The sequence below is a fragment of the Mus pahari genome, chromosome 12 (genome assembly GCF_900095145.1).
Source record: "Mus pahari chromosome 12, PAHARI_EIJ_v1.1, whole genome shotgun sequence".
NCBI classification, from domain to species: Eukaryota; Metazoa; Chordata; class Mammalia; order Rodentia; family Muridae; genus Mus; species Mus pahari.
Window position 1 is genome coordinate 3,628,278 of NC_034601.1, and position 12,168 is coordinate 3,640,445.

The following is a 12,168-nucleotide window of genomic DNA, read 5'->3' on the forward strand; positions in this document are numbered from 1 at the left end:
TTTTCAAGACAGGGTTTTTCTGTATAGCCCTGGCTGTCCCAGAACTCACTCTGTAGACCAGGCTGGTCCCAAACTCATAAATCTGACTGCCTCTGCCTCCCAAGTGGTGGGATTAAAGGCATGCCTGGCTTCTTTGTTTGAATTTTAAATCCAAGCATTAAGACATCTCTTTCTAATCTCAGAGCTAGAAAGGCAGGCAGAAGGTTCTGTAGGGCTTGCTTGGCATGTTCTAGACTAATGAAAGACCAGACCCCATCTCAGAAAATAAAAAGAGAAACAGACAGAGAAGGGAGGGAAGGAGAGAGAGGGAGAGAGAGAGAGAGAGAGAGAGAGAGAGAGAGAGAGAGAGAGAGAGAAATCACTTAGCTAGTCAGTCTGGTGTAACTGTAATTGCAGTGTTTGTGAGGTAGAGACAGAAGGATAACAAGTTCAAAGCCTTGGCCTACAGAATCAGCTCAAGGCCATCTTTATATTTATAAGACACTGTCACAAAATAAAAAGTAAACAAGTTTTTTTTCTTTTTTCTTTCTTTCTTTCTTTTTTTTTTCTTTATGACAGACTTGGTGTAGTATTTCTTCAGCATTTACTAGATCCTAGTACCACAATATAAATGACAATGTAAAAGCAAATCAAAGCAATGAAAGATAAGTAAATTAAAACTTCAACTAATTGTAGTCCCCACATTCTAAGTGATAAGAAAACATGTAAGATAGTTGGCCCCCATGCTGGATAAAACACAGGCGGAACATCACACTCATTCCATGTGACCCCTTTATCAAGGCTCACTCCACTTACATTAACAATATCAGCAGATTAGGACACTGAGTTTGAAGGATACTTGATAAAAGATGGAAAGATGATTCCATAGCTGCGAGTGCTAGCTGCCATTAGAGGGCAGTTCTCAGCCCTGACCTCAGGGGGCTCCAACTGCCTGTAACTACACATCCAGGGGGTCCAGTGTCCTCTTCTGACCTATGTAGGTACCTGCAAGCATGTGAATGTCATGTATCCACACAAATACACATCGATGAAAATTGAAGCCTCACCTTGACTGGGTGGGATGTAGCCCAGTTGATGCAGTGCTTTCTGGCAAGCATGAAACCCTGGAGGTCTCCAGCTCCTCAGGAAGGAGGCATGGTAGAATGCAGATGGAATTGCAGTGCCTGAAGGAAAGGAGACTGGGTTTTTGGAAACTCAAGTTAATCTTAATTTCATAGCATGTGTGAGGGTAGCCTGCGCTACATTTTATCCTGTCTCAAAAAAAACAAAAACAAAAACAAAAACAAAAACAAAAAAAAACAAAAAACAAGGCGAAACAAAAGAGAATACTCAAAAGCAAAAATCCCAAGTAAGAGAAATAACCTTGGGGTATTGATCACTTATGCCTGCTTGCCATAGACTCTGATTTCCTCTCAATGGTGAAGCCATCAGTAAATATAAGAGAGAAAGATGATTCCCAAACTGATAGTTGATCTTTTATAGGAGAAAAGGAAGGAAGAAATATTATAATCAAATTATAATCTCAAAAATAAAATGCACAAAAATTAAAAAATGAGTTTTAAAATACTACGGTATAGGCATCCGTAAGCACAGTTACATTCCCACGAGAAGTGTCAGTTTTGTAAAAACTCCTGTTAGTTCCCTCCACTTGCCCTGTAGAAATGTTTCCTATTTGTATAATTCTTACCCAATCTCATGGCAGACCCTTCTGCCAACCTGAGGGAAAGGGAAAGATGTCTGAGCCATACCCTTTAGAATTTACTTAGAAGATAATATACCTTTTATGTTTTTTTCCATATCTAGACAGACAGACAGTCTCACACACACACACACACACACACACACACACACACACACACACACACACACTTTATCCAATTGCTGCTAACACCTCACAGGCATTGGCTGGTCAGTTCTAACTATCTCATTAAATTTAATTCACATTCCTGCATATTTATATCATTCTGATATATCATGAAAGCCAAGAAAAATAGTGAGGCAGATTAAACAACCAACTCTTGAAACAGGCGCCCTGGCTTCTCCTTGGCCAGGCGTCCTCCTCTGGAGTTCAGTGCCAGTCTGACACCTGCTTTGTTTTTATCACTTTTCAGCACATTTAATGAGCTCTCCCATCCCTCATTAGAGAACACAGTGTTTGGAGTACCAGGTGGTGTCTGGCTAAGACCTTTTTTGTTTTAAATTACTCATTTTTTTTTCCTTAAGGAAAGCTGACACAAAAACTCCTGGTTCTGTATTATTGGCGATTCTCCACCAAGATGTCTTGGGTGTCTTTACTAAGGCTGATCCTCATAGAAAAACTGGCTCTTTTGGTAAATGATGGAAGATTTTAGTGAGAAGCAGTGGCAGAAACTATTGAGAGCTGTTTCTTGTGTGTTTAAAGTTACTTTTGCAGCTTCGCTTCATCCCTGTGTACGAGGCCATATGTATGTCGCTTGCCAACTTGTCCCTCCCGTCATTGGGCATTTTGCAGTTGTCAGCCCTCTAACCCAGCACTCCACCCTGAGCTAGTCCCTCACAGTAAGGGTGAGAACCCATCCCTTGGAGGATTGCAGTACTGTGCATTCTCATTAGATCCTGAGTGAGCCCCCGTTGCCTCTAGACACTGGGTCTGGTGTATTAATTGTGCTGAGACAGTTTCAGAGTGGCTGACACATTGCCCTGGTCTGTTGAGCAAGCTGCTCTTTTCTGGGTTTTATAATCAATGCTCCACTGCACACAATTCCTCCTCAATAAGCCCATTTGTGCTTCCTCTTTGCTTAATTGAACAATGGCAATTACTGGTACACAGAACTACATGTTAATTATTTTCCTTTGCAGATTTTTTTCTCTTCATGATTTTATTTACAAACTGAAAGGCTTTATCATAGTCCCCTCCCCTGAGCCAAATTCTGTGTCTGAATATGTGTGAGAAATGTAATACGTGTGACCTGTGATATGTGTGACCTGTAGCTGTGTGATATGTATGATCTGTAGCTGTGTGATTATGTGTGACCTGTTACATGTGTGATACATGTAGCAAGCAGCAGCGTGATATTTTTAGCTAAGTCAGAATTTTTGACAACTGTTTACTTTTGAAATAATTATGAAATGTTAATAAAGCCTTCTACAAAACCATCAGTGATGAAATGACTAAACACACACACAAACACACACAAACACACACACACATGTACACACACACAATTACTAAGGAATTTACTGATCTGGTTTCTACAATCAATATGAGGCAGAAGATTGCTTACTTTTTATAAAGAAAAGAAATGAACAAAGATTATTTAATAAATTTTAGATTAATATTTGGTAAGTTATATTAAAGGGTGGTCATTTCTGAAAACCTGGAAAGTTCGGAAAAGTAGAAAGAATATTTAATCCTCACCCTGAGACCATCACCATTAACACTTAGGTGCATTTCTTCCAAAGGGCATGGGGTTCTGCCTTCAGAAGATGTGCTTAGGATTTCTAACTTTTAATACACTGCCAGCCCTGGTCTTCAACATCCTCTCTCTTCGATGTTTTTTGACTTCTGCTCTGACACTAAGCTTTCATTAACCTCAACCTTGGATGGGTGGACTTGGGTTCCTGCTGTGCTGGTGTGGGCTCCTGACCGCTGGGTGTCACTGAACTGGGCTCTGCATTGCTAAGCCTCCTCTCTTCTTGTATTGTAGGGTGGTTATGCTGCATACCGCTATGCCCAGCCCACCCCTGCCACTGCCGCTGCCTACAGTGACAGGTAAGGGTCTTCCTTCTCTAGATGACTTGAAGACAACTGGTGGGGCAGGATTCTTATTTGGTCTTGCTTGAAAAAATGCATGACTACTGAGGAGGAAACCCCTAAAAGTTAGGTCCTGTGGTGAAGCTCTACACAGGCTACTTGAAGAGAAGATGGATGCTTAAGCCTTGCTCGTTGTGAACTCCTCCATACCTTGTTTGATGAAAGGCTGAGAAAATCTAATCTATCCCTGGATAGCTACTTTTCAGGTCTCCTTATTCCTATATCCATGTATTTTGTACATGCAAACACACACACACACACACACACACACACACACACAGCAGTACACCCTTCCCATGGCCTTCTCTGTAAGACCATAGCTTCATCTAGCTCATAGGAAGAAGAGGAGATGGTAATAAACCTAAAGGCTCCCTTCCTTTTCCACATGACCCTCATTTCCCTCTGCCCCAACTGAATTCAAAGTAAAGGAATGGGCAGTACACCTGGCTTTCCTAAGGCAATTCATTGACCTTGGCAGTGCCCACACTTACAAACATAAGCCAGATTTCACATGCACTACACACCTCACCTGCAGACTGGCAGCTGGAGGTACAGACAGAAGTGTATTGGAGAAATGCAGAATTTTGGATGGATGTGTGTGAATGCCTTGGTCCCCAGGCTTTGGCGATGTGATGGTTTCTAAAACAGTTATAGCCATTTCTATATAGGTGCCTTGGTGGGGGGGGGGCAGGGCAGCAAACCAACCGAAAATCCCAAAAATCCGTGTGTTTCCATATTGAATGCGATTTCCTGGCTCTGTTCTCTGAGGACATCAATGTGAATGTTCAGGTGCTCTGCATGCAAGAATGTCCCGGAGGGTGCTTATTTTCATGATGACTATTTTAATTTGAGGATTTGTTTCATGAATAAAATAATAATGGTAACGATTTGCATGTGTGGCTGAGGCATGCTGGGTCAGACAGGTAAGCAAGCAGGCAAGGGGGTGTGGCCCGTGAATGGGAACTGTCAGAAGACACTGGGCTCCCGCCTGGCTTTCAGCCATGCAGTAATGCAGTACCTCACAGGTTGCTGGGGTGCACTTTTCTTACACCTCCATCCCATTTCTCACAAGAAGACTTGCTAGAGTGCAGCAGCCGCAGAATTCTCCTGCAGTTTAATAAAGCAAAAGAAATCTCTGAATTTAAGATGCCGAACTTAGCTGCACGCACAAACTCATCAAAAATGAGCTAAGATTTGCTGTCTGGCTATACACAGGAATTATCACCATTTTCTCATGAGCACTCATAACCCATTTTCTAAATTGTGGAGAATCTTCAAAGAAATCCAAGCCACTAGCCAGACACACTTGTAAATACATGAATTATCCATTTAACTAATCATCAGTTGGCAAGATGCAAGATGCTTCATGTAAATTATTATCTTCAGTATTTTCTGACACTGGTTAGGACAACTGAGAGGGTCACAAAGGCTAATACAAATGATGACAATCTTGAAATACTTGAGATCATTCTACAAATGAAAAGGCTTAAATGTTATTAAATTCCAAATACTGCAGATCCACACAGTCTCAATTGTAATGTGGCTCAGCTACAGCCCTTAATTATTTTATGAAAATATCTCTAGATGCTAAATTCTCAAACGCCCACTTTGTATGTAATTATAATCATAGTAACTTTAGCCTGCTGTATAATTATAAGAATCTTAAACAGATTTACTTCTTTGAGTGTTTATCTTGCTTCTCCTAAGAATAAGTGCATTTAGCCCCAAGTTGAAAGAAGGTTAATTACAGGGATAGACTTTAAATCGCCTTCTTCAATAAGACTAATTTAGACACTTGATAAAAAAACAAACAAACAACAACGTTTAATACTATTCTTAGAGTCACTGAGGGGACTCATCATATCCCCTTGCATCCATTTGAAACTGTGAAGATTCTCTGCATCGTGGAACACCACGTATGTAAATATCTGTATAAAATCTACAATTTTAAAATTATTGAGAGTTCTCATTGGTGACATATTCTACTGAAAAAAATTACCCTCATTTTTTGATTGGTAAATCTTTAATAACTGCAATTCCCAGTTCAGTCTAACAGTTGCAGATGAAGGAACACACTAACTATATTCTTTTCCATGTAATTGGCCTCTTGCTGTTTATTAGCGATATTTGCACATTAGGTTCTCTTGGTTGCTGTGGAAATTGATTACTGGCTCTATTTAACTTTATTGTGAGCAGGATACTTGTCACCTATGGAATTATTCATTGAGGTAAATTCAGTAATAGGTGAATTACCAGAAAACAATCTCTAAAATGAGATTTCTGGTTTGATTTATCATTATTAAGCAGCGGTACCTTTTATTTTTAATCAGTGCAGACAAGGGAAGGGCTTTATGAAAATACAGTTAGAGGGGACTGGGAGAATTATCAGAATAGCTTTTGAATCTCCACTAAAGATGCAGAATCTATCCAGGGCAATGCTAAATTGTTGCAATTTTATAATATCAGATCACAGCATCTATAGGATCAGACCCTTCCTTCCTCATCTCTGGAAGACAGACAGGAAGACAAAGAGATGAACTTCTAAACCAAAAGAAGCCCTTTCAAACTTGAAGGGAAAACAGCCAAGTGGAAATTTTTTGAGAAAGAGTCACTGGTTGTCAATTTAATCAAAAGCAACACAGCAACATCCCTTCACTGTGACTGACTCTTCAGCCTTCTCCAAAGCAGAGACAAATCTGCTTTGCTGCCCCAACCCGACCCTCACCCATTGGTAGGATTTTGTCTTTACTCAACACAAATTACACCCTTATAAAATTAAAGATACAGGAACCCTGGGAGAAGTGACCAGCAGTAACCTCAGTGATGCCTGGAAGTTCTTTAATGGGGACCTTGCAGCTTCCTGTCCATCATCTTCCTGGTTAATTGATCACCTGTAGACAGTCTCAGAGCATCCCAAAACTCTCTGGGTATTGACCTTCTGAGTGAAGACCATCTGCTACAGGCCAAGCTTTTCCCAAGTCACAAAGATTGAACTGAATGTAGGTAACATCACAGCTTCATTGATGGATTGAGTTGGTATAGGTGAACAGCATTCTTCGACATTTTACAAACATTTGGTAAACACTTGACCTGAGCAATTCTTTATTTGGTTAATATCTTGCTTTGGTGTAATGTAAGCTAACTGTCCAGACTCTCAGGGAGATTGTTTTCTGAGCTTGAACCAATCAAAGCATGGCGGTGGGGCCTGTGGTCATCTGGTCATTGCATGCCACTTGGTGTTGCTGATGTGTTTGTGGTATGTATGTGCTGGGTTGGACAGGTCCATCACATTAGCTCCATGAATGGCTTGCTTGGAATAAGCCTGGGGTGCAGGTAACTCTTTATTGATTGACTCTTGGTTTCTTGTGTTTTATGGCTTGGTCCTTGTTGCATCTTTTGGCTGTCCATCTGGGAGGTGGGAAGAAGGGAAGTTCCCTGTTCAATGAATTATGCCACTCATAGTGGGAGAATATCCGATGTGTATATAGCATTGACAAAACACTGCCTAGGAAGACAAAGCCTGGTCATGCTTGTCCTGCTTGCTGATATTCTAACATTCCTTAAGGATTGGTGCATGTTCTCCATATTAGGGAAGAGAGGAGTTAGACACAGAGTATGTAGAACAGAACTAAGGACAAAATGCTTTACTGTCTGTCAAGTTTAACAATAAATATGGTTGCATCAGGGAATGTTCTTTCTATCAATTAAAACATGATTTTCTTTTCAAATGAATGTAGTTTTTTTTAATAAATAAGGTAGGACATAATACTGAAGGCATAGCAATCTATCACTTAGAAAAGAAGATTTCTATCAAGTTCTGTGCAGATGAGAATAATGCGCTCATTGGAAAATTACTGTCAGATGACACTTTTAGGAAATCTGTTTACATTAAAAATTGATTAGTTTATCAAATAGTTTTTATCCTAAATATAATTTTCTTACATTTTTATTATAATGAGGGTTTTTGAGTTCCATAATATAAAATATATATTTTTAATGTAAACAAGAAAAATGTATTCTGGAACACAGATAGACAGAATGGAACCTTCACAATTATGTAAAGATATCTTCTGGGTAAGAGATAATCATTAAAAGTCAACCTAAACTATACAGCAATTACTGACTCTAAAGATCTACTAATGACAGAGTAGTAATGACATAGGTGTACAGAACCAGGCCACACAGGCATCCCTAGACTAAGTAAAGATGCTGCAAGCGATAGGGTTTTGCTTTCAATTTATCCTTCCTCATTTTCCTCATCTTCCGGAAGGAAGGAAGGAAGGAAGGAAGGAAGGAAGGAAGGAAGGAAGGAAGGAAGGGTAAAATAAACAGAGGGGAAGAGAGAGTGAAAGTTTCATTATTTTTATATGATAAGAAAGTGTAATACTGACAATTCCATATATCTCAACCTAAAATAAACCCAAGCAAAATCTTGTCGTCTTACCCCTTCTTAGAAACTTCTAAGAATTTGGAGAGAAATCTCAGAACAAGAAAGCCAGGACTTGAGGAGTTCAGGTAGTCATGATGGGTGCTGAACACCATTCAGACCAGGAACTCGTCAGCTGGTCTTATGGAATAGAGGAAACATTTCAGAGAGATATAGATTAGCATCTTTCATGAATTGTCATAGGCATAAGTTGGTATATCTTGATATCATGTTTAAAAGTATATAGTTGATAGAGACAGAAATAGCAACATATATAGATGGGGAGATGGATAGATGGATGTGAAGAGAAATGGATGGTCTGTAGATCCATGTTTGGGAGGAATGAAAGCTGGAAGGAAGGAAGGAAGGAAGGAAGGAAGGAAGGAAGGAAGGAAGGAAGGAAGGAAGGGTAAAATAAACAGAGGGGAAGAGAGAGTGAAAGTTTCATTGTTTTTATATGATAAGAAAGTGTAATACTGACAATTCCATATATCTCAACCTAAAATAAACCCAAGCAAAATCTTGTCGTCTTACCCCTTCTTAGAAACTTCTAAGAATTTGGAGAGAAATCTCAGAACAAGAAAGCCAGGACTTGAGGAGTTCAGGTAGTCATGATGGGTGCTGAACACCATTCAGACCAGGAACTCGTCAGCTGGTCTTATGGAATAGAGGAAACATTTCAGAGAGATATAGATTAGCATCTTTCATGAATTGTCATAGGCATAAGTTGGTATATCTTGATATCATGTTTAAAAGTATATAGTTGATAGAGACAGAAATAGCAACATATATAGATGGGGAGATGGATAGATGGATGTGAAGAGAAATGGATGGTCTGTAGATCCATGTTTGGGAGGAATGAAAGCTGGAAGGAAGGAAGGAAGGAAGGAAGGAAGGAAGGAAGGAAGGAAGGAAGGAAGAAAGGAAGGAAGGAAAGGTAAAATTAACAGAGGGGAAGAGAGAGTGAGAAAGGGGAAGGGGAAGGGCTCTTTCTTCTCTTATGCTGCACCATGAGCAAATCTACAGAGGACAGAACTAAATTCTTGGTAAAACCTTCATCTGATGACTGAAGCCACGGAGGTCTCTAAGTCTATTCCCCTGCCTATCTTAGGAGTTATTTTCTGGATTCAGATTTGAGATTGCCAAATTTCTACCATGAAAATAGGCAAATGACCTCCTTTAACATGATAAGCCAGGGGCTGGCACTGGTGGCTCATGCCTTTAATCCCATGACTTGGGAGACAGAGGCAGGAACATCTTTGATAGTTAGAGGCCAGCCTGGTCTACTAAGCAAGTACCAGGATATCAAGACTTCACAGAGAAACCCTGTCTTGAAAAAACAAAAATAAATAAGAAAGGAAGGAAGGGAGGGAGGGAGGGAGGGAGGGAGGGAGGGAGGGAAAGAAGAAAGGTCATTTTACTTAGCATTCTTATCTAATTTAAATATATAGAAAATCTAGTTTGGGCACTACCACACATAAGTGAGCATCCTGAATAAAAAGTTCACCATTTTAGGAAATTTTCTTCTTCTTTTTTTCATTATAGAAAGGTTATTTTGCAAAAATCTGAACTTGATGATTTTGTTTTTCTAGCCATGAACTAAAATATAGAATTCGGTGTATAGACTGTGTAGGATGTTTAATGAGAGTGGACAGCACAGAGGAGGGGTGGGTGCATTTCCTGGTTTACCAGTTCTTTTTCAAACCAGGTGTGATAAGGATTTCAGAAGCAAGCCCATGGCTGCTTTTTAGGGACATGTGTAAGGATAGGTTTCAGGTTTACAGATGCTTTCCCGAGCCAGGAGGGCTGGGGACGGAGCTTGGCCATCTTCTACTCTCTCTTCAGGCACTAGTGAGTTTGGCCCAGGCTTCTTTCTATCATGCAGCTAAAATCTTCTTCCCCTAAGAATGGACCACAATAGGACATGAAACCTTTGTTTCTTTTTCTGTTAATTCATACCCAATTGCCCCTTTTTACTCTGCCTTGGGAAAATCAATCTTGACAATTGCATGGTGGCTTCCTGTTTACATTTTCAATCTTCTTGAGAAAAAACTCTTGAGATAATCTAAGGAAGGTATGACAAAACTTGGTCATGCCTATCACGAGTGACGCTCTCAGGTCAAAGGAGTACTAAGGGCAAAGCACATGAGGGCTTAGTGCAGACCCGAGGGTACCATGTGGCGGGGCTCAGTTAGATAAAGTCATTCTTGACTGTGAGGTAAGAAGTGTGGTGAGAAGGAGCCTTGCCTTTCGTCAGTGGCCTGTGGTAGCAGCTCACTGAGGTTGTTCTTGGTTTAATTTTAAGTCATTTCTGTCACTGTGATGAGCAATTCTCATTTTTTAACAAAAGATTCTCTGTCACCTTATAAAAGGAGTGTAGCAGGAGTGAGTCACCAGTCTTTTTATTTATATACATTTGTATCCCAGTGCCACTGCTGAAACTATACTCAGGATTTTACCAAACATGTATATGTAAACATACATATATGTGCATGTTCATGCACACACACAGGCACATGTCCACATATGCATGTGTATGTATGTACATTGTCTTATTTTTATGTCTTTTTTTTTTTTTTGCTTTTATCATTGAAAGTTTATTTCTATAACAGATTCAGTCACCATTTTGAGTGGCACATATCCCCTTCAAGAAGAGAAAAAGAAACCAGTTGTTCCAGATAGTCCTAGGATATTTTTTTAAAAGTGTATTTCTGAGAGGGCCAGGCAAAAGCAACTTCTTTAGTAAAGCATAAGCATACATTACCAAATCTTTAAAATTGTTCTGATTTTACATTCTCCAAAAAATTACAATGATGCTAATTAAGTTTTCTCTCAACATATCTTTGAAGTTGTCATTGATTTAATTTGAGAACACCTAAGATGATTCTGAAATTGTAAAGAAGGAAGCAGAGAGGACTTGAAATTTGGGCCCATGAGTGCCAAACTGTGAACAGCCAGGAGCAATACTGATGTTATAAAAGGGCCTATTTCCTGATTTTCTCTTCATTTTAGCATAGTGACACACCCGTACACAACACAAACACACACACACCCATACACAACACAAACACACACACACACATACACGCATGCGCACACACACACACACACACACACACACTCACACAATCACAAACTCCATCACTCCTCACACATACACCTTAAATATGTCCAGATTTTGCCTCAAGAATTAATTGTCTTTTATCCATAGCTACTATGGCTTCACTGGTGTTATGCACTGTTGAATGAATATGTAATTGAGGCAGTTAAAAAATAGACCTGTAATAATCCACAGACTGGACCAACAAGGGACCAGGGAGAAATTAAGGGCATTCCAAACCCAACAGACCATGGCTGTCACAGCCATGTGGGGAGCCACTTCTGCAGGTGACAAGACAAGGTCTAACAGCTCCTTTGGTCATGTCATGGCCTAATTACACGCTTTTCTGGTTGCAGATCATTGGCTTGATGGGCCACAAAAAAACAAATGAAATCTATCGTTTAAGTAGTGCCATCAGGGCCCCACCACAAACATTTAAGAAGTATTGGATTTCTAGAGGTATATCAGAAACTTGTGGTGAGAACAGACTGTTCAGCCTCTGGGTGAGCCCTTTTTACTACAGTGAACTTGATAGGTGAAAGCCGCCCAGCAGAGCAGAAGAAAACACACCCAAATTGGACTAATCTTACCTCATGAAACATCTGTAGATGTCTCCCCCTCAACCTGGGAAAAGTTCCTGTTGCATCTACATGAGGACCCAGGTTCAGATTCCCAGCCACTGTGCACAAACATGCATTTATAATACCAACACTGGGAAACACACTGTCAAATCTATAGAGCTCCCTTGCCAGCCAGCCTAGCTGATGCCAAGCTGTAGGTTCAGTGAAAGACCCTTGCTCAACAACAAGGTGGAGAGTGTAAAACCACTCTCATGTTAACCTGTGTTTT

At 40.1% G+C, this 12,168-nt stretch overlaps 1 protein-coding gene across 37 annotated transcripts in view; it reads left to right on the forward strand.

The window, feature by feature from the left end:
- Rbfox1 (RNA binding fox-1 homolog 1) overlaps window positions 1-12,168 on the forward strand; it is a 1,661,838-nt gene that overhangs the window by 1,620,855 nt on the left and 28,815 nt on the right. For all 37 annotated transcript variants that reach the window (XM_029544519.1, XM_029544538.1, XM_021209994.2 and 34 more), the window contains one exon: window positions 3,687-3,751. In XM_029544519.1, the coding sequence (XP_029400379.1) occupies window positions 3,687-3,751 (65 nt within the window). The remainder of the gene's footprint in view (window positions 1-3,686; window positions 3,752-12,168) is intronic.